Genomic DNA, 22,458 nt, shown 5'->3' with positions numbered 1-22,458 from the left:
CGCCCCAGGAATGTAACCTTAAACTAGTCAACCTGGAGTTACCTAGTCAGCACTAAGTAAGGTAATCTGACCAATAAGCCTCTTTCATTCCCCTTGAGAGAACAACTCTGCCTGAAACAATGCATTCTTTGCTAATAATTTCCTTTTTCTGCCCCGCTTTTAGCTTTTAAAAACCTTTCCTTTTCTACAGCTCAGTGGAACTCCTTTCTATTTGCTAGATGGGATGCTGCCCAATTCATGAGTCATTCAATAAAGCCTGTTAGATCTTAGATCTTAAAACTTACTTGGCTGAAATTTTGTTATTTAACAACAATAGATAAATACTACTAAGAGCACACCTGTAGTCCAACAAAGATGTATGAACTTGCCGAAGTTGGGGGGCCACACAGGAGAGAATGTGGGCATCTTGGGAAGGGGAGTAGGGGCTTCGTACAGGGTTGAAGCTCTTTTTGGGTAATAACACAAGCAGAAGAGAAGAGCAGTTCTGGGTTGGAGCTGTCATGAAGTGGGGCAATTTAGGAACTGGGTGTCTCATAAATCTTTGGGAGGTCAGAGGGAGAAATGAAGTGGGGCTGAGGAGTTCATTAGTTAAAAAAAAAAAAAGCTGCAATTACTCAAAAGTGGATTGTTAGTCATTTTGCAGCCATGGCGTGACCTTGGGAGAAACATTGTTTTCTGTTGGCGTTGCTACTGTCCTTCTTTGTGTCTGTTGGGTACATTGTGGTCTGATTACCAGTAGGGTGGATCTTCACTTTCTCAACTCAGAGAAACTATAGAAAAGCAAATGTAAGGGCTTATGAGAAACTGCCTATGGAAGCTCAGGATTTAATATGCAGCATCTGAGTGGACAGTGGGCATTAGTGGGGAAACAGGTTATATGCTTTTTAGGTTTCCTAGTTTTAGAAATAACTCTTAGAAGCTGGGATATTTCAGACACTTTTTGTTATTCATTATCTATTAAGTTAAACCTGCAGTGTAACGTACAGTGCTAAGGGTTTTACATAGACTCATTTACTTTTTACAGCCACCTCTGGGGTACTGTTATTATTTTAAAATTATTATTTTAAAGATGGAGAAAGCAGAAGCATTAAGAGGTAAGTTAACTTACTCAAAAACACATTGCTAGGAATGGGAGAACCTGGACGTAACAGATACAAGCTAACGCCTGAACCTTTTCTTAGCCACTATATTGTTCTCTTGGGCTAAGGGATCACACCTCTGATTGGAAAAATAAAAGAGACCATTTCTTAAGTGTTTACTCTGTGCTAATCACTAAGCTCAGTGATTGCCACACATCATATAGCACTCACCGCAACCCTGTGAGGTAGGGCCTACTATCATCCCCACTTGACAGATGAGGAAACTGAGGCTCAGAGAAAACAGCCATATAGCCCAAGTTGGTACAGCTAGTAATTGGTATATTCAGGAAAGTATGGATTCAAAACTAGGACCCTAACCCCACTTGCCCTCTCCACTGGATCAGCCTCTGCTGGGAAATACTCCTCTGGGTCAATGCCCCTGACATTTGGACTTTGGAGCCTGGGGGCAGTAGGTGGGCGGGGAAGGGTGGGGCTCACCTGGGGAAGCCCGCCCCGCCCCGCCCCTTTCAGGCGGAGCTGTCTCGCCCACCAATCAGAGGGTGCTGGAGGCGGGCCGGGGCAGCTCGGGCTCCGGCCCGCAGTTCGAGCCGCGAGAGCGCTCGGAGACGCGGCCCGGGGCCGAGGGGAGAGAGCGGGCTCCTCAGTGTCCTTCCCCTCCCCACCCCTCGCCTCACCGCCTTCTCCCCGCAGCCGGGCCGGAACTATGTGATCCCGGAAGTTCCGGTGCCATTGCTGTGTGGGATAAACAGTAATGGCGGAGGCTGCAGCTCCCGGAACAACAGCCACAACATCAGGAGCAGGAGCGGCAGCGGCGGCGGTGGCAGCGGCCTCCCCTACCCCTATCCCCACAGTCACCTCCCCGTCCCCGGGGGCGGGGGGCGGGGGAGGCGGCAGCGACAGTAGCTGCGGCGGCTGGACCAAACAGGTCACCTGCAGGTGAGACGCAGCGCGGCCGGGCGCCGAGCGCGGGGAGGGAGGGGGCCGAGACTGCGGAGGAAGGGGGCGGGCGGCCGGCCGGGGGCGGGCGGAGGTGGGAGGGGAGCCGGCGTTTCGCCGCCGCCGCCGCCGCCGCCGCCGGCGTGGCTGTCCCTGCTGCCGCCCGGCCTCCCCGCCCGCGCTGCGTCAACCCCCGCCGGCCGCTGAGGCCCGGCCGCGCGCAGCCTCTGCGGGGCCGCTCCGCCGCTCGCCGCTCGCCGCTCGCCGCCTTCCCGCGCCCGGCCGAGCGGCGCGGCGCGCGCAGGGAGAGGTAGGATGACTCCTCCCTCCTTATTGTCGCCGGATCCCCCACCCCCTGCCTCCAGCTCCGCAGGTTCGGGAAGAGGGTGGGCCGTGTCGCTCGGAGTCCGGCTCCCCAAGACCCTCCCGGGTTGGGGAACGCCGCTGCGGGCTCCGGGGAGGTGGCCTGTCTGCCGGGGGCCCCCGGCTCCGTGTCATCCGTTTGTAACGTCTTCCCGGGGTCTCTCGGCCCCGGTCCCCGCCCCACTCCGAGCAGTAGCTTTTGTTATTTCTTCTTTGTATGTATATCGAGGTTGGCGGTTCTGAGCTTTGTCTTGGAACCGAGTGCTGGGCAGAGGTCGTCTCCGCCTTAAATTTTGCGAGCTGCCATTCCCGTCCGCCCGCGAAAGGTATCTCTTTTGAAATCCACGCATCTTACTTCAGGATTTCAAGGAGCTCGTCTCTCCCCAAGGAGAGAGATTTTTGTTTAGGTTTGACATGTCAGATGAAAATACTTGAAAAAATAAAGTGATTAGTAGAAGACGGTTATACGGACGTGTGTACGCATGTAAAGAAATTATTCAGCTGTATGTTTACAAGATTAGGGCGTTTGATTGAATGTCGTATTGGATTTTTAAAAAATGATCAGTGGCGGCTAGAAGCTTTTGTTTTTCTGTCGGTTGAAAAAAATTCATTGAAACGCCGGTTTTCACCAAGGTGGGGTAATTTATATGCAAATACTTAAAATATTTGTAATATACAGAATTCACTGTCCTGGTATTAATAGCGAGAGTGAAGCGTTCCCAGTGCTTAATATGATACTGTTAAGACATGAATGATAAGCTTAATTAAGTTTACTTTCAATAAGGAGATGGAAAAAGCATAAAAGCTGTTATAGGTAGCTTATCTGTAGATCCTAAGAATACTTGTGCAGTATCCCAATGAATGAGAATTTAAAAATTCCTATTTATGGAACTAATTTGAGTCTCTTCTTTTTTCTCTACAATGCTGCAGTTGATTTACAGGTACTAGTTTTATGAGTTCTTTAAGAAACTCCTCCAATGCCTTGCCTTTATCCGCCTTCTCAATCTCAATATAGTCTAATCTTGAATAGCCATCACCGTCTTGACATTACTATATTTTACTTGTCTCATTATTATCCTGGTGTGCCTGTATCTGAGCTCAGCTTTACATCTCTGCACAGAATTCATTGTCACTTCTGCACTTTACTTTCCCCTGTGAGGTACTTTTTTCCCTGGTCTGCTTCCCCTTTTCTAGTTCCTCACCAGTGTCATCAGAATTCGAAACAGCTCACAAGACTAGTTTTTCCTCTTTGCCTACCTTTAGGATCTTTGGCTAATGAAATAGCCTAGATCATTTCTGGACAGTGGGAATTCCTTGCCCATGAACCAGTAGATTTATGTACTTAAAGAGTTTACATAGCCGAGTAATCTAATATTTCAAAGAAACATTAAGAATCAGATACAGGCTTAGATGTGCTTCTGTTTTTGTATAGACAGCTTTACAAAAAGTACAGATTAGTTAAGTCTTGGGTTGAATATTTGACAGTGTTTTCAATTGTTCTAGGTACTAACATGATATCCTATTTTTAAAAAATCTTCCTCCCTTGAGTAGAATATCAAATGTATCTTCATTTATTTACTGTAAACTCTGAGCTCTCAGAGCAGGAATGCTGTTTTATTTATCATTGTGTCTATAGGGCTTTATTCAGTGCCTAGTATACTCAGTAAATGCTTGAATTGTTGTTGGTAAGCCCATACCTAAAATCATCCAGTTTGTTATGTGCTTGTTAAGATTTCATTTTAAAAAAAAGAAGGAAAACCCCTTGTAAATTAACAAAGACAAAAGACTTAATAGAACATGTGTGTATCTTTCTGGGACTAATCAGTTATTCAGTAAATAAGCATTAGTGCCTACACAGAGAGATATAGAGCTAAATGTTAAAGGAAATGCAGAGATGCACTGTATTATAAATTAATGTTTTCATGTGTTTAATAGCAAAATCTCCTTTGAAGAGAATTCAAGATAGTCATGTGTTCTAGTTGCTGCCTCTTTCCTCCTCAAATCTAGGCTTTTTTCTTCACTTAGTATGTAGTCCTCTTAGAAGTTGTTTGGATGATGGAAATTTGTGACTGCTCAGAACCATCTGTATTTTCTTGCTGGTTACTATTTCTTAAATATTTCTCTTGAAATTCTATCTCATTGTGTTTTGTTCTCACAGCTTGAAAACTTAGGTATACCTTTCCCAAGGAACTGTGTTATGCTGCCCCCACCAGGCCATTTTTGATACCTTTTATTAGAGGAATACTGTGAAATAGAAATGCTCTTCCTTTTCTAGTTTCCTCGAGTGTGGGGTTAAAACAAAGTTGTAACTTGCAGGTTGTGGTTTGGAATTTGCTTTATTAGAGTGCTTCTACAGTGGGAGACAAGTGTATGGACAGTTGAAATAATGCACAAAAACCAAGTGGTTTTTCATTTTTGATTTTTTAAAAACTTTAAAGTGTAGTTAACATAGCTTAAAATTAAAGGGAATTTTCCCAGAAAGTATTTATCCAAGTGCTGTAATATCCATAGTAAAATTTATTACTTGCAAACTTTAGTGTTTTTTGAAGGGATGATATTGAAAAAGTTATCCAGCCCAGAGAAAGAAAGATTAATTTGCTACTGGCACTGTTTCCCTAAAAAACAAATAGGGAAGTATTTTGTATACAGGTACTATAGGAGATAAAAAGCAGTATAAACTTGGTTCTTAAACACCAGGAATTTACAGTCTAGTTTGAAAAAGGGTACATGCACTCATCAAGAATTAAAGTAACAAAATAAGAAATGTCGCAGCAGATTAGGTGACTAATAACCACATTAATTAATATTCTGTAATTTCTATAAATCCCCAGACAGGCTGTTATGATGCCTAGAAGTTTTATGAGGGTATTGTGTGGTTCTCTTGTGCCCTCACAAGCTACTGTTGGGGTTTCTTGTATGTATCTTGGCGACCATGCTTAGGTTTCCAGGAGGTACAGCAGTAGAGGATTCTAGTCAATTGTATCTGTATTTATTACTGGACAATGTCTGCTTGGAATCATAGAATCTTCAAGGTGGAAGGAACCTTAGAAATCATACGGCCCAGCCTTTAACTGAAGGTAGGCTCAGCTTGGGCAGTGGCATCAAGGTGAATTTGAATGGTGGTTTTTGGTGGTGGTATTAAAAAAGAAACAAACAACAACAACAAAAAACCCCAACACTTCTCTTGATTGGTTTTGTAGTAGGGAGAAATTTGGGGGAGAGTTGCTTTTTTCCCCCTCTTTCTATTACAACTTGTATTATGTCATAATTTCAGATTTAGAGATGAGTTGGCAAGAAGGGGTTTCACTATGAGGATTGTTTATAATTCTGGATATACCAATAGTGTTAGTATCACTGAGAGATATAAAAGGCAAGTAATACAAACCATAAACCCAGACCATACATAGCAAACAACCATGTAAAATAATGCTCAGTATTTGCCAGTAGCTACTTAGAGCTTGTATTCTAGTGTTTCTGTTGATTCCAGAGTATCAGGTGATTTTGTGTCTGCTTGAATTCCTTTAGTGATGCTAGTTCTGGACCTCAGGGACTTCATTACTGGGTAGTTCTGTATCTCAGTCCTTATGTTGAGCCAGGTTTATGATGTAGCATCCTGCATATATTCACTTTATCAGGAATAGTGCTGGAACAGGTCAATTTCTTTGTCTTCTGGCTAAACTACTCCAGTTACTTAAAATCTTCTATGTCAGGGTATCTAGATCTCTTGCCTGTTGGTTGCCTTATTCTTCCTTAACTGATTTGTTCCTGTGTACTTTCTTAACATGCGTGGTCAGAAACAAATGTGGTCAAGGAATGGTCTGACAGGGCAGAGGAAGGATGTGGAAGGAGAGATGTGTGAATGAACATGAGTACCAGCACAGATGCCGCTACTGCACACATGCTGGTTTTTCTTTTTTTTTTTAAGGTCTTAAGTTCTTTAAATCTAAAGTTCTAAACTTAAATCTTTAGTTCTTAAATCTAAAAGAGTGATGAAAATAAAATGAAATAGCTTACTGAGGATCACACAGCTAGTAAGCAACAAAGCTAGAATTTAAACAGTCTTCCTAATTCTGAACCTGTGTGCTTTTTATTACTACTTAGAGCCAAACAATCTACTACAGATGCAGCTTGGTGGTGGTGTTAGCTGTTCTGGTAGCTGCATTCACCGCTGGCTTTTGAAACTCGGGATCAACTGAAGTCCCTAGATGTAAATATAATCAGTTGGCCAACACAGATCACCTGAAAGAAGGCAGTTTTAGTGTTTTTAAATTTTAATTCTAATTCTGACATTTTTTTGTTTCAAATCCTTCAATGGTTTCTTACTGCTTTAAGATACTTGGCTTAAAAGGCCTTGCAGGATCAGTTCCCTAGCTCCTAGCCCTGTCTCCCCACAGGTTTGCCCTGTTCTCTTCACTCTTGGTCATATGCTGTATTATGTTTTTGGCCATCATGTGCTAATAGGCCATGCTACACTGTCCTAGGCCAACTAGACTATTGGTTGACTCCGATTTTCACTCTTTGTTTTTGGATTCTCATGAATAATTATTACCATCATGGATGTAAAAAAGGAATAGTGGTGGAGGGGTTGCAGCAGTGCTGAGGAAGAACACCATGCTGAACCAAAGTGCAGGTGTTAAGGGAGCTGAACTCCTTGGAGCAACTGGTTGAAGGGAAAGTGTTAAGGTCAGCAGCTGTCAGGTGGTGACATAATGAAGATGTGACATAATGAAGAGCATCATAAAGCTGAGGGCGACAACTGATTGAATGAGAGCATGGAAAAATGGGATTTAAGAACAATCTTAAAATTCCAAGTATTGTGGCTGAGATTAAGGAATTACCTACCCAGCTTGAGATTTCTAGGTAGATAGTTTATCAAGCCTTAAAACTATATCAATATATGCATCTCTACTGAAGGTATTAGATACCTTTGTCTTGTGTTGAGAATTGTGAGAGTGAAAGTTCCCACTTGGGATGGGGTAGGAAGCAACTGTATTCAAATAGTGAAATTGTTTCAAATTAATAACCTATTACCGACTGTGGATACTTTGGAGATACTTTGAAACATGATTATACTAGTTGTGGTTACAGTGAAATGATCATTGGCTTGTTAAGTTGTTGGGGTTTTTTTTTTTTTCAGTGTTCTCTTCAATTATGCAGTCAAATTTTCTGTTGGCACAAGTGGTTTAACTCAAATTTGTGTTATATGGCACTCAGCTTCAAAGCTTACAGAAAGTTGTCCTGTATTTGAGCAAAAGTTAAAGCCTGAGTTAGATTAAGTTAAACCCCATAACAGTTGAAAATAGGTTAATTATAGTTAGAATTTGACCTCTGTTTTCTTATTTTGTTATGGACTGAACCCTAGGGCACTTTAGGATTTTGATAATTATCCACTGTCATGTAGAAGGCATACTTGCTAGTAATCTCTGAATAGAACCTTTCACATTTCAATTTAAGGCAACCTTCTTCAAGGCTCCTTAGGTAAATGTGAATCTGTTTTCTATATGTCATTCAATTCCTTAGGCCATTGGAGTGTACTTACTGCTACTCTACCTACCATCTGTAGGTAACTGTGACATTCTTGGATACAGTGATGTCCTCTACAAGGCCAGCCTCATTTACACCCAGGAAACAGGCATTTTTTCCTTACTCTGTACCCGCTGTACATAGATGTGTATTTGACGGAGTTATGGCCTGCAAAAATTAAATCTGCATACCTCTGTTCAAGAGAAGGAGACCAATAAGCAACCAACGGGGGGGGAAAAAAGGCTGACGGAAGTCAGTGATTGGAGGGAGGATTGGGGTGGTGGTGGTTCTACCCACTGTACAAGATCAGGGTTGTCTACAAAACGTAAGACCCTTGATTATAAATCAATAAAAAATGTTAAAAAAAAACCCCCATAAGACCCTTTTCATCATTTCCCTCATCCACCCTAGTTACTTAAAGAATTACAGATTGCTGTGTGGCCCACCCCTGCCCCATTTCCAATTTAGTTGGTCTGAGATAAGGTCTCAAAATTTCTGTTTCTGGTAAATTCCCAGATGATGCTGATGATGCCTGCTGGTCCAGGTCCTCTTAGAAACTGAGTCATACTCTGATGCTTGGTTTTTGGAAACTGCTAGTTAGGTGCGCATGTAATCCCTTAAGGCAGAAGAACAAGAGTGTGCTAAACGAAGGACATAAAATTTCCCTTTGCCGCAAGTTTTACTTGTATTTTCACATGTGGCTTTTAAAGAATTAAAATGGTTTCTTGAAGAAGTGAAACATATACGGTAGCCTGACCTGTTTGGGTTTACGTTGTTCCTTGCTTCTTTATCTGATTTTTTTTTTCTTTTTATATAGAGCTGCCATGATGGCTAAAGTTAGTGGAAAACAAGAAGCTGCCTCTAGGACTGTAAAATGAGAGCAGTGGTCAGACTTAACCTGCAGAGACAAGTTCATGACCACCTCAGAGTTTAAATCTAAATTGGTGCCTGAATCTACAGGCAGCCTGTCTTTGGTACCGTAATGGATACTTTTCTGGTTGTGCAGTCTAGTTCTACTTTCTTTGTGTACACTTCTCATGTTTGTGTAGATAAAACAGAATAGTAGAACATATTACTGATATTTAGGGCTTGTATGTTACTGGTAGAATATGCTGGTCATGAGTTCTTTGAGTACTTACTGGCTTTAGTCATTTGTAACCCAACTTGTGATTCTTTGTCTCACAGGTATTTCCTACATGGGGTTTGTAAAGAAGGAGATAACTGTCGCTACTCCCACGACCTCTCTGACAGTCCATATGGTGTAGTGTGCAAGTATTTTCAGCGAGGGTACTGTATTTACGGAGACCGTTGCAGGTAAGAATTTGTTTACAAATCAGTTTTGTTCAAGGGTGGATTGGGAGAGGTTGGGAGAAAAAAAAATGAGAGTAAAATATATAATTCCAACAGCTTTGTAGATAGTAGATTTAAAATAGTACTTTGAAAATGCTCCTCGGGGATGTTAGCACACTGACAAATCTCTCACTTGGAGCCAATTACTGAGTTTATAATACAGTCCTATATTTAATTAGGGGCTGAGGTAAACCTAGGGGGAGGGTGTGGTGAAGGTGTGCCTGCAGACTGAGTTGCATATTTGACCTGGGCTGTTTTCAGCTCTTCGCTGTTAGTATGAATTATGGAGGGAAAATGGGATCGTCAGCGTTTGGAACAGTGTATTAGATTACTGGTTGAGAGGGCTTGTCATTCCAGCTAAACTTCCTCAAACCACCTGAGCTCACAGGACTAATTCTGAGCTAAGATTTAGGGAAGATGCTTCAGAAATGTTTCTGGTATGTCTCTCAGAATGTTGGAGAACCGAGAGAGATTAGTAATTAAGTAAGCTCTATCATTGTTCATTGAATTGGTACCATTACCCAGTTAAATTGCAGTTCAGTAGTGGGTTTTGCTAGAAAGTGAATAGAGCTTTTTCTTCCCAGTTTAGAAATTATCTAGGTGTATTAATTATCTACTGATGTTAAACAGATTACTCCGAAATTTTTAACAGCTTAGAAACAATAAACATTTATTATGTCAGAATTTTGGGGGGTCTGGAATCTGGAAGTGGCTTTGCTCAGAGACTCTCAAGAAGAGACTGCTGCCAGGATTTCAGCCAGGGCTGCCATGGGCTGATGTCTGGATGGGAGCTGGAGGATCAGTCCTAGAAGGGCTCACTCACACGTCTGTCGGCGGGAGGCCTTAGTTCCTTGCCTTGTGGACCTTTCCCTGCGGCTGCTTTAGTGTCCTCATACTTGGCAGCTAGCTCTCCCCAGAGTAAGTGATTTAAGAGAGACAGCAAGGATGAAGCCACAATGCCTTTTTGTGATCTAACCTCAGAAGTCACACACTGTCACTTCCACTATTTTCTGTTTATTACAAGCAAGTCACTAAGTCCAGCTCACATTTAAGGGGAAAGAGATTGGGCTCCACCTTTTGGAGGGAGGAGTGTTAGAATTTTGGACATTTTAAACCATCATACTAGGTAAGATATTTTGGCAGTGTCATAGCCAATTTTGGCATCCTATTATGAGAAAAGAATTGTGTCAGCTGTTGGGTTCAATGCTTATAGTTCAAAAGACTAAAATTATTGATGGGGGTGATATTGATGTTTAGTTAGTTATCACATGTCTGTTTTACTAGGAAATTAGTCAGGACTGAAAAAGGAAAAGGTTCTCTCCACGTGACTGTAGGAAGAAGCCCAGAAATGTAACCTTGATACCTGAGTTTAGCGGTCAGTCATTTTGCCTTCTGCTAATTTTTTCACCGCAATATTGCTAGAAAGGAAAAAAAAGGACACAATGACATTATCCTCAAAAACAAAAACTAAAAAACTCAGACATGTCTTTTGTAGTCACTATTAAAGGGAACAAAAGGCGTTTGACATCCATCCTACTGTGAGTGAGCAGTTCTTTGTAGTAGGTTGGTCTATGCAGGTTTTTTAGATGCACTTAACTGTAGAGCAGCTGAGTTCCTTGACTAGGCAGTCCTCTGAGAATCCTTGTAAACTATTGGGAGAGAGGAATTGAATGTGGGCGAGAATGGAGATGAGGCTCTAGGTGCCCGACAGGGAGGAGTGGAGAATACGCTGTATGACAGACTGTGGGAAAGTGTGGTTGGTTAACAGATGAGCCTCTCATTCGGAAGAGATACTTCTCTGATTGGATCCTATAGGTGAAATGAATGGGAAATTAGGATAAGTGGAAGAAATCCCAGCTAAGGCCTAGGATCCACGTGTTAATCAGCTTATTTTTCAGGTAGCTTTGCCAGCCCCAAATGGTATTCCGTGTTCTCCTTGGGAGTAAGTATAGAGCCCATCATCAGCATGACCCTGTATTCAGTGGGCTTCCTTGTGGGAGACAGAAGTGGAAGGCCAGGGAGTAAGGTAGGTGCCCTGTTCTGGTGAGGCTCCGATACTTGGGCAGATGCAGGTCACCTAAAGAACTGCTTTTATCTTTACCTTTCCTTTTTAGTTAAGGATATACAGCTCCCTCTTTGGGGGGAAGACCCTGATTTGAGCTGGGTTCAGAGCTCTTACATAAAATGAAAAGAGGTTGGGAAACCTATATCCTGGTAGTCTGCCTGAAAGGAAAGTTTGGTGCTCATTGTTTGGGACAGGCTGGTGTATCAGGTGATGGTTAAGAGCTTGATTATAGACTAGCTAGAGGAAGAATCTTATGGAGGGGCTTGTTCCAAGACTGCTTGTTTCCTTGTTAAAATTGTGCTTGGGGGCTTAAACCTACCTTCGGTCTTACTAAATTGGGATCTTTTTTATATAACTTGGCCAATGACCAGGGATTTCAAATAATTTAACTCCTAATGAAGGGAATAGTTTATAATGAAAGACGATATCCTAGTTCCAGCAGTTCGGAGAAGCATAGCTGTGTCAGTGTTGCATAACGGGGGCGCTGATGTTTAGTGAAGCTGAGTCTTTGTTGCTCAGGGCATGCTGCAGGAGATCTAGAATCCCTTATCCCCACTGATAAATGCTGCTGAAAATCCCAGTCATTGTTTCGGAGCACCACTTGGGAAAGGAGCAGTGTTGCCTTGGTGACAACTATTGCTGTGGTAGAACTTGTTTCCTTTGGAGGGGTTTTGCTCTGTAGACCTACTGAATCCCGTAAGTTAAAACCTTTAAGGACAGATATCAGACCTTGAAATGATTAGAGGTGGGGAGTTGTAAGCAAGCCAGAAGGAAAAGGGTCTTTTTTGCATAGAGGTAGAAGAAAAATTGATTAAACTTCCTTAGATGGAAACTGATACTGTATCAAAATGTTCTTTACAAGTTATGAAAGAAAAGCACAATATTGGTTTAACTCAGCATTAACTCACCACTTAGCACTTTGACTAAAAGGATCAGCGATTCTGTGATAATCCATTAAAGAATTAATTTAGTAACTATAACAAAAGCACTGTCATAGACTGAATCTAGCAGATGTAAGAATCCTCTTTAGCAGGGTTTGGCAGACTTTCAGCATGAGGCCAAGACTAAATATTTTTGCAGCCATAGGTAATATATAAGCTGACAGATGTAGTTGGGACCAGTGAAACTTTATTTTGGGACACTGAAATTTTAATTTCATTTAATTTTTGTATCATAAAGTTATCTTTTTTTAACCATGTAAACATGTCAAAATCAACTATACTTCAATAAAAAATAAATAATGCCCCAAACTATTCCTGGCTCTGGTTGGATTTGGTCTGAGGGCCATAGCTGGCCAATCCCCACTCTTAAGGATCTCTGTGCTTCACTGAACCATTATGTTTTAGTAAACACCTTTCAGAAAGGGAGTCTTGCTTTTTCTTTAGTCTTTGTCTTTCTTGCCTCATTCTTTCTTATTTGTACTCTGGCTTTCCTTGCACCTCCTCACAGATTATTACCTCGGAAGCATATTTTATGTTGATCTATTCTACACTAAGGGAATAGGCAGATTTGAGAATATAATCCCTTGGATTAAAATTATTTCTTTTTACTTGACATAAATTCCTTTTCTAGAGGAACTCTTAATTTAAAAATTTAATTTTTAAAAATAGATTCTCGTTTGATAGCAGGGACCTTGTTTTTCATATTTGACTCCTCAGGAAGAGGTACAGGTCTTAATGCGTGGTAGGTGTTCATTACTGGGTGTTGATTAAAAAAAAATTAACTGTGAGTATGTTTACCTCAAATTTTAGTCTGTTCTTAAAACAGATTCTTTTATGACCATAGAAAACTGTAGACTGTTTGGAAGCAAGAAAATTTCATTTATTTACAGATGTGGACTTTTTTTGCTAATATTCTATACTTTCAAAATTTTTATTATACCTTGTTGGTTCCTTAATAAATTTACCTTCAAACCAAAATGCACTCCTCTCAAAAACTTCATGGTATTTGCAATTTGATAGATGGTGGTCAGCATTCTAGTCCTGTCTGTTAAGTAGTTTGAGTCATTTACCCTGAAATCCTTAAAATGAATATTGCACAGGAGAAAGAACTGAAACATGAGTGTCATATCTCTTTCTTAGATTCTTTATGCATCTTGACATTTGGTTTTTATTTAATCCTTTAAAACTTTCCCAAATCCCTGAAGGCCTTCTATATTGGTAAAACTGGCATTTTAAAGTCAAGCCCAGGTTCTTTTCTAACTTAGACTGTGAAAATAATTAAAATATTTTTTCTGAAATTTTCTTTCAAATCAGAGAATAACTAAATCTGAAAATTGAGGATCTGGGGCTAGATTTCTAAGGTTCCCCAAGACTCTAAAACAAACTTGAGAGCAACGTTGTTCAATAGAACTTTGTGCGATATAATATATATGTAATATTATATTCTCTATCTGCTACCCAAAAAGTAACCGCTAGCTACATGTGGTGCTGAACACGTGGAAGTGTAGCTAGTGCAAGGACCATGGAGGTGAGTTTTAAAGTCTAAGCATACATGGTCCGATACAGCCAGTGGCCGCCCTGTCGTAGGGCGGCTCTAGAGTCGAGGGCAGACTTAAGAGCACTTACACATCATCTCTAAAAGGGAAGAATACTTTCTCACAGTTTTTTGACGATGAAATGAGGTGGTACAAGAGCATATTCATGATCTTCAGCAGCTTGTGGGATTCCGGTCTGTGGAATAAAATGCACTGGGTTTTTGTAGCTGATTGCAGGACCCTCCAATTACTTGCACTGCATAGCAAAGTAGGTTACCAAATGCTTGAGTAGGAATATGAAGGTTTAAGATAATATGACATAATGTTAAAGACCAGCTCAGCAAATGTTTTAGCCATAAGCTAAAGGACAGCCTTCAGTTAGCTTTTACTTCTTTTTTAGATGTAAACACAGACACCTATCACACAGATGACCCATGGCTAGTATTGCCCAATTAATTGATTAATTGCAAGAACTGCTAGTTACATACTGTACCTTATAATGCAGTTTATGTACTAACATACATCATTAATTTTTTGTATCTGAATAAATCTCAGCATAAAAAGCTCAAATTGAGGGTTTTCTCAGGCAGCAAGTTACTTCTTGAAGAGAATTAGCTTTTTTATATGGAGGTATGGGTTCAATGATAGTTTTACAGATGAAAAGGAATCAGGAAATGCATAGGGTAAGTAAGCATTTAGAAAAGAAGTAATTGGGTGAATGAATGGATATAGGAAAAGAAATTATATATTGTATATTTAGCAGATACTTTCCCTCCCTTTTAATATTGCGAACATTTTAATTTATGTGTTGGTAAAATGTTCCACGTTTTCACTCGTTGAATTGGAGTGTCAGCCTTGCTTTGGTTTATCAGTTGGTCAGTTTTGGCAGTAGTCTCTAGCAGAGTTGCTCTGGAAACAGTAGATGGTCAGCTATCTGAAACTCCTGATTAGAGTGGAATTTGAAGGATAATAGGTGGTCTACGGCAGGGCTGGGCAAACCATGGCCTGTAGGGCAAGGCTGACCGAAGGCTGTTTTCGTAAAGTTTTATTGGAGCACAGCCAAGCATAGTAACTTAGATAATGCCCACAGCTGCTTTGGAACTGCCTCTGCAGAGCTGAATAGTTGTGGCATGGCAGTATGGCCTGCGAAGCTGTATGTAGTTTACCCTTAAAAGTGAACTGCCCCTGGTCTATGGCCTTGCTACTCAAAGTGTGGTCCCTGGACCAGCAGTATTAGCATCGTGCAGGGGCTTGTTAGCCATTTAAAATTAGGGGCTGCATTCCAGGCTTAGAAATTAGGTACCTGCCTTTTAGCAATTTCCCACATGATTCATATGCACAGTAGTTTGGAAAGAACCCAAGGACAGGATCGAGGAATATATATTCCATCTAGGGGCTTCTGATTAGACAGTGACTGCTGACTTTTTTTTTTTAACTGTTTTTTTCTTTAAGATATGAACATAGCAAGCCATTGAAACAGGAAGAAGCAACTGCTACAGATCTAACTGCAAAATCATCTCTTGCTGCTTCTTCAAGTCTCTCATCAGTAGTTGGACCGGTTGTTGAAATGAATATAGGCGAATCTGAGTCAAGAAATTCAAACTTTGCAACTGTAGGAGCAGGTTCAGAAGACTGGGTGAACGCCATTGAGTTTGTTCCTGGGCAGCCCTACTGTGGCCGTAGTGAGTATTTTGAAGAATGAAAACAAGTTAGAAGGCTAGACAGTAGTCCATCAATTAGCTGAGTTTTCACAACCTTCCTGCTTCTAATCTTCATATTTATGGCCTAATTTTAATATTCTTACATTGAATTCCCTAAGACTTACAGAGGGAATTAAAGAAACTTTTTGAATCCCAATAGTAATGAGTTTAGAATATTTTGAAAAACTGAAGCCTTTCTCCTTTAATCAGTGCAGTTCCACCAAGAAGTACATAAAAATTCTTTTTTAAAAAACAAAACAAAAACAAGCCTAATTTCGGGAAATGTCAGCATTAGAAAAGATTGATTTCTTTCAAGAGTAAGGGAATTAGTTCAATAGACTATTTTAGACTGTTTTGGAGTTTAATTGAAGGTCTTTTTATTTTTTTTTAATTTTATTGAGTTATAGTCAGTGTACAATGTTGTCAGTTTCCAGTGCAGAGCACAATTTTTCAGTCATACATGAACATACATATATTCATTGTCACATTCTTTTTCACCGTGAGCTACCACAAGGTCTTTTTAATTTTTTTCTTTTCAGTTAGGTTCTAAGTTATCCCTACAGTACGTATATCTGCCTTAGCCACTTTGGACCTTTACCACCCTCTTAAACATTTTCAGCTGCCCCTTCCTGCACTGAAGCACCCCTGCAGGGCTCAGTGACCAAGGAAGAGTCAGAGAAAGAGCAGACTGCAGTGGAAACGAAGAAACAGCTCTGCCCCTATGCTGCGGTGGGAGAGTGCCGGTACGGGGAGAACTGTGTGTATCTGCACGGAGATTCGTGTGACATGTGTGGGCTGCAGGTCCTCCATCCAGTGGATGCTGCCCAGAGATCACAACATATAAAAGTAAGTCTTAAGGATGTTATTATGTTGAGAAGTGTGAGAACTGTGTTTTCCCTTTCACAACAGTGTTGCTTCATTTCAGAGAAACATTTGATGAATTGAGTGGTTGTCAGTAAGTAGGAATATGTTCCTCCCTGGGCTTCTTGAATGCTTTACCAAGAAATCCTGCTTGTAGAACCTCAGGCTATAGGCGTTCCCCCCCCACCCCTTAAAAAATAACAGCTTTTCTGAGATTCACATTCCATACAATTTACTTTTCTAAAACTCATGTTTCATTGTTTTTAATATATTTACAGTGTCGTGCAACCATTACCGTCATTCTCTCTAATTTTAGGGCATTTTCATTCCCCCCAAAAAGAAACCTCATACTCATTAGCTCCATTTCTCTCCATACTACCCTTCTTCCGGCTCCTGGCAATAACTAATTTTCTTTCTGTCTCTATGGACTTGCCTGTTCTGGACATTTCATATGAATAGAATCATATGTGGCCTTTTGTGACTGGCTAAAATATTAGCATATTGTTTTTAGGGTTCATTCATGTTAGTGTGTGTCAGTACTTCATTCCTTTTTATGGCTGAATAATCCACTGGGGCGCTTCATCACGTTTTGTTTTTCCATTTAAATTTCACCTTTTGGCTATTGTGAGTAATGCCATGAACATTCATGTATACATTTTTGTAGATTTTTATTTTAATTACCTTGGTAGAGTTGCTGGGTCGTATGGTAACTCTATGCTTAATATTTTGAGTAACTGTCAAACTTTTTCCACAGTGACTGCACCATTTTACATTTTCAACAGCAATGGATGAGGGTTTCAAGCTAAGTTTTTTTTTTTTTTTGGTGAGGAGGGAGGTAATTAGGTTTGTTTTATTTATTTTTTACTTTGTAAAAATTGAAGTATAGTCAGTTAACAATGTTGTGTCATGTTTATTTTTAATGGGGATACTGGGGATTGAACTCAGGACCTTGTGCATATTAAGCACACACTGTTAACCACTGAGCTCCACCCCCCTCCCCTCCAGGCTATGATTTTTAAGCTCATTTGCAGCATGAATTTTTTGTTGAGAAGGCATTGTGTTACAAACCTTAATATTTATTGGAACAAATTTTGCTTCTAATCATCATCTCTGTTTAATAAAAATTAATTTGATCATTGGAGGAGTGAAGCACGGTGTAAGGTGGTTTGAATCCTACCTTCACAGCTAATTGGCTCTGAATTTAAGTAGATTAAATCAAGTTTAGGAAGAAGATAGAAATATGTAATATTGTGGTTATGTGAAACCGGGGTGACTTTTCTGTTGCCTTTTTTTTTTGCATGTCCTACAATTAGAATTCTCTTATAGATTAAAATATGTGTAATATAATGTTATGTCAACTATACCTCATTTAAAATAAGAAATATGTGATGTCTGCACAAAAACTTGTATATGAATGTTTATGGCATTATTCATAATAGCCCTAAAGTGTAAACAACGGAAATGTCCATCACCTGATGAACGGATAAACAAACTGATCTGTCCATACAGTAGAATATTCCTCAATAATAAAAGGAAATGAAATACTCGTATCTTGTACAACATAGAGACTTTGAAAATGTACTAAGTGAACAAAACCAGTCACAAAGGACCACATATTTATATGAAATGTCCAAAATAAGCGTATCTGCAGACTCGGAGTTGCTTAGGACTTGGGGGCGTCTAAGGGAAAGTGAGTGTCCACTATGGCTTTGGGGTAATAAAACTGTCCTAACACTGATTGTGGTGATGGTCGCACAGCTCTGCGCATTCCAAAAAACATTCACTTGTATACTTTAAATGAATGCATTATATGGTGTGTAAATTATATCTCAATAAATCTGCTTGATTTTGAATGTGAAACTTACATGCCTGCCACATAATTGTCACGTAATAAATGTTAGTTTCTTTCACCCTTATTTTCTGACAGGCGTAAGGATTAGAGCCTTAATCCTAATTACAGTTTTCCATCTAGAAACCACTAAATCAGCAAACTTAGTATAAGAAACTGTTGTAATGTGGATAACAGCAGGGGATGAGTTGCAGGATAGAGAAAATTGGGTAATTTTTTAGTCCTTGTAGTTTGACTTTGTAGTAACATAAGGTCCCAAAATATCAGTGTACCTGTACTCACCTATGAACAAAGCAAATTTTAATGTCACCTTGGGAACATTGTTTTTTTCAATAGACTTTATTTGATCCTCTGAATGGGAGTCCTTGACTCTCGTTGCGGTCTGTCATCATCCCACGACTTGATTGCACTTCTCTCCCCACTTTTTCTAGTCGTGCATTGAGGCCCATGAGAAGGACATGGAGCTCTCATTCGCTGTCCAGCGCAGTAAGGACATGGTGTGCGGGATCTGCATGGAGGTGGTCTACGAGAAAGCCAACCCCAGCGAGCGCCGCTTTGGGATTCTCTCCAACTGCAGTCACACCTACTGTCTCAAGTGTATTCGCAAGTGGAGGAGTGCTAAGCAATTTGAGAGCAAGATCATAAAGTGAGACTCCTCCCCAATCTCCGTTTGTGCTTTCTGTTTTGGGGAAGAATTTAGTATCTTGTGCCAACTTTCAACCAGATGGACCGCATTTAAATGCATGCATTTTATCTTGAAACTGGGGTATTCTTCTAATTGGGATTTCTTTGTATTTCAGCCAGCTTCTAGATTAGGTGGTATATCTTTTATTTGAATGAGGAAACCCTATGTATCAGTAGAAATCTTCGTGCTTTTTTCTGAGAAGATTGTGTTTAATGGATTAGCCAGTTTAGGCTCAGAGAGCAAACTTACCTAGCTCTGAATGTATGTTTCCTGACGTTTTACATCTTCCACTTTCCTATTCCATCCATTAAGCTAGCCAATAATCCACCATCCTTTAAAGATTGTTCTCATTACTGAACAAAAACTACATAATCTAAACAGAGCGAAGTTACAAGAAATAAATTTATTTCAACGAAAGAAAAAGGAGTCTGTGTGAAATGTCTTCTTTTTTGTTTCTGTTAACGAAGTTACTTTTTTTTTAATGACTGGCTAGCCATTGAATTGATAAAGGAGTTTGCCTTGCCTCAAAAGGAATGGTCAGTTGTGTGACAGTGTGTGGAACCCTTTCAGGAAATGCCCATTTGCCTTTCAGTTAAGTCTTTAAGTCTGGAGGTGACACACCAGGGTGTGTCCTTGAAGGAGAGTGGGCCTGTAAAGGGAAATTTGCATTGCAGCCTGTTCATTGTTTCCCAGGTCCTGCCCAGAATGCCGGATCACATCTAACTTTGTCATTCCAAGTGAGTACTGGGTGGAGGAGAAAGAAGAGAAGCAGAAACTCATTCAGAAATACAAGGAGGCAATGAGGTATGAGCACTGCAGCCTTTTCTCAAGCTAAGCGCCCACCTAGCTTGGGTTCACTTTGAACAGAACAGTGCTGCGTTACATACTCCTACCTCCTTCCTACCCTTTCTTTGACTTCCTGGTACAGTTTATTCTGTCACCCCTGGTAACACTTACCCAGTGTGTGTCTTGCTATAACACAGTCCTTGGGGTGCATGCCAAGGGGCTGTGTTATAATGGAGTCTGTGCTCTGCTAGCTGAAGCCCCAGGAATGGGCTTCTCCCCCACTCTGAGTCCATGGTACAGTCGTCCTATATTCTTGTGTGGGGGCTTTCTCGAAGGGTGTCTCTCTGCTGGACCTGCGGTGCCAGAGCTATTAAACAGCTAGGCTTGAACAGCTTGTTTCTGGTCAGTGTTTCACACAGTAGCACACATATGTGTCAGAACACACCATGGGGAGGGGCTGTAAACATGCTGGTTTTCTCCCTTCCTGTTAGAAGAAACCCTGGGTGATAGTCAGATTCAGACCTGAAATCCACTGTGAATAAGGGTTGCGATATTTTCCTTTCCAGCAACAAGGCGTGCAGGTATTTTGATGAAGGCCGTGGGAGCTGCCCATTTGGAGGGAACTGTTTTTACAAGCATGCGTACCCTGATGGCCGTAGAGAGGAGCCACAGAGACAGAAAGTGGGAACATCAAGCAGATACCGGGTAACTCTCACTGTTTTTTTAAAGGAGGGGAAATACCACGCTCTCAGCCGAGTCCCACACAGACTAGGGTAGGGGCAGGAGAAGACCAACAGTCAGGTCTGGGAGCGAGCAGGACGAGAGTGTTGGAGGAAACCAGCCTCAGCAAACTGGGAGGGAAGTGAGAGGAGAACACTAGAATGCTTAAAGCCCTAGACTAAGCTGTGCCTCCAGTAACCGGAGGGGAGGAGCTGGTAAAGTCGGAACCCTAAATGAGAAGTCTGGTTCGTCATGCCCTCTGGTGTGCTGGACGTTTTGCCTTAGAAACCACACAATAGAAGATGCTACTCGGCAGTGCCATCCCTATCATGGCCTTGTTTTTTACAGGCCCAACGAAGGAACCACTTCTGGGAGCTCATTGAGGAAAGAGAGAACGGCAACCCCTTTGACAACGACGAAGAGGAGGTTGTCACCTTTGAGCTGGGCGAGATGTTGCTTATGCTCTTGGCTGCAGGTGGGGACGACGACCTGACAGACTCTGAAGACGAGTGGGACTTGTTTCATGATGAGCTGGAAGATTTTTATGACTTGGACCTATAGCAGCTTAGCGTGGCGTGTGAACTGGCCTGCTGAGCCTCAGACAGCAGCTGTCCCCTGTGGTGGTGTGGTGGTGCCCGGGGTCCTCTCCCAGGCAGGCCTGTCAACTCCAGGTGCTGTCCTAATCATTTTCACCCAGGGCCTGTCTTCTCAACCCCTCATCTTTCCCCAAGGCGTGTGTTTTCTCTGTTTAAAGAAGCTACAAAAATAAATCTTAAAGTTAGTTTTTTTGTAACATGAATTTAACTGTCAGACAGTTAGTGTAGGTTTGTTGCGTCATCTGTTTGCAGCCAGATTCACACAGTTCGCGGGTAGTGTTTCTGGACTTCCCACCCTATTTTGAGGACCCCCGGTTCAAAAGTAACAGCATTGGCCCTGCTTTGGGTCCAGGAATAGGGGTGGTGGGTGTAGGACCTGAACTGTGGCAAGTCACCTTCTGCTGTAGACTTAGGAGGTGGGTACTTGAGGTTTCTGGTGAAATCTGCACATCTCTGTTTTTATGTCTGTTCTCCGCTATGTAATCCCCACCCTGTGCACTTGTTCCATGGCTTTGGTCTCTTGTTTAATTGCACACGATACTACTGGGTAACCAGAACCAGGTGCGACTGTGTTGAGATTTTTTTCCATGTTTAGCATGTTAGGAAAATTGTGAAAGAACACATATGAAAGATAGAGTGACATAAAATAAATCCAGAATTGGAAGTTGACTCCCAAGGGCTGATAGACTTGATACGTGTGAGTGTGTAACAAGCTTCTCATCCCTGCATAGATGCAGTGTTTGTAGCCTTAGTGGAAAAACCTGGTTTAGTGACTTCAGCCTTGTGTGGCAAGTAGATCTTAAAAGGACAAAGCAGTATGTTGGTAGCTGTTAATAGAGCAGTACTAGCTCTGTCTGTCTATATAAATACAGAGAAACGGGCTTGGCCGTAGTCATTAAACTACCTGGTTATCCCATATATTAACACAAACTGGGTCTTGGATACACAGTTGTATTTAACGTTTTATGATCTCCTAGCCTTTCCAATCCAGGCACTTTTTGATAAACCTTTGTCCTCATTTGAGAGTTTTGTTGTTGGGTGTTTGTGTTGTCTTTGTGGGTATTTGCCTCATTCCATCCCTGAGCCCTGCAGCTGGACAGATTCAGAACTATGTCCTACGGCGTTTCTTAGAGTCGTTGGTTTGTGTAATAAGTCACAGTTTTCCATTTTAGGGGAAGGTGTGGTAATCCACGAGCCAAGCTGAAGTTAAATTATTAGAAGAAATCCCTGATGGGACATTTTAGCTTTGTGTTTTGTTGCTCTTATTTCCTGAAAATAACCTTGGGGTGCTCCTGGTTGGTCCACCTGCTGCTTTGATTCCTTGGGTCCCACCCATTCTTTCACTTCAAGAAAAAACAAGTAATTGTTGCAGAAGTCTGTGTATTTTGCAGCTGCCCTTTTGTAAGAAGCACTTTTCCCAAATAAAACAATTTTTAAAACCCATAAAT

At 41.3% G+C, this 22,458-nt stretch overlaps 1 protein-coding gene across 2 annotated transcripts; it reads left to right on the top strand.

The window, feature by feature from the left end:
* The first annotated feature begins 1,645 nt into the window (after positions 1–1,645).
* MKRN1 (makorin ring finger protein 1) lies at positions 1,646–22,457 on the top strand. Of its 2 annotated transcripts, none has more exons than XM_032483495.1 (8): positions 1,646–2,036; positions 9,108–9,236; positions 15,266–15,495; positions 16,133–16,359; positions 18,655–18,869; positions 19,602–19,712; positions 20,261–20,399; positions 20,763–22,457. In XM_032483495.1, the coding sequence occupies exons 1-8, from the start codon at positions 1,852–1,854 to the stop codon at positions 20,973–20,975; spliced, it is 1,449 nt and encodes a 482-aa protein (XP_032339386.1). In that variant the 5' UTR covers positions 1,646–1,851; the 3' UTR covers positions 20,976–22,457. The 2 variants fall into 2 exon arrangements, with proteins under 2 accessions (XP_032339386.1, XP_032339387.1); XM_032483496.1 differs by lacking the exon at positions 1,646–2,036 and adding an exon at positions 11,171–11,298.
* The last annotated feature ends 1 nt before the right edge of the window (position 22,458 follows it).

The sequence above is a fragment of the Camelus ferus genome, chromosome 7 (assembly GCF_009834535.1).
Source record: "Camelus ferus isolate YT-003-E chromosome 7, BCGSAC_Cfer_1.0, whole genome shotgun sequence".
NCBI lineage: Eukaryota > Metazoa > Chordata > Mammalia > Artiodactyla > Camelidae > Camelus > Camelus ferus.
The sequence above is the reverse complement of the archived record's forward strand: the minus strand, read 5'-3'. Positions and strand labels throughout refer to the sequence as shown.

Excerpts from the sequence above, each read along its gene's own strand:
- MKRN1 (XM_032483495.1), top strand. The coding sequence starts at position 1,852 with ATGGCGGAGGCTGCAGCTCCCGGAACAACAGCCACAACATCAGGAGCA. Across the intron at positions 15,496-16,132 it reads GCAGCCCTACTGTGGCCGTA|CTGCCCCTTCCTGCACTGAA; the intron begins GTGAGTATTTTG and ends AAACATTTTCAG. Across the intron at positions 19,713-20,260 it reads AAATACAAGGAGGCAATGAG|CAACAAGGCGTGCAGGTATT; the intron begins GTATGAGCACTG and ends TTTCCTTTCCAG.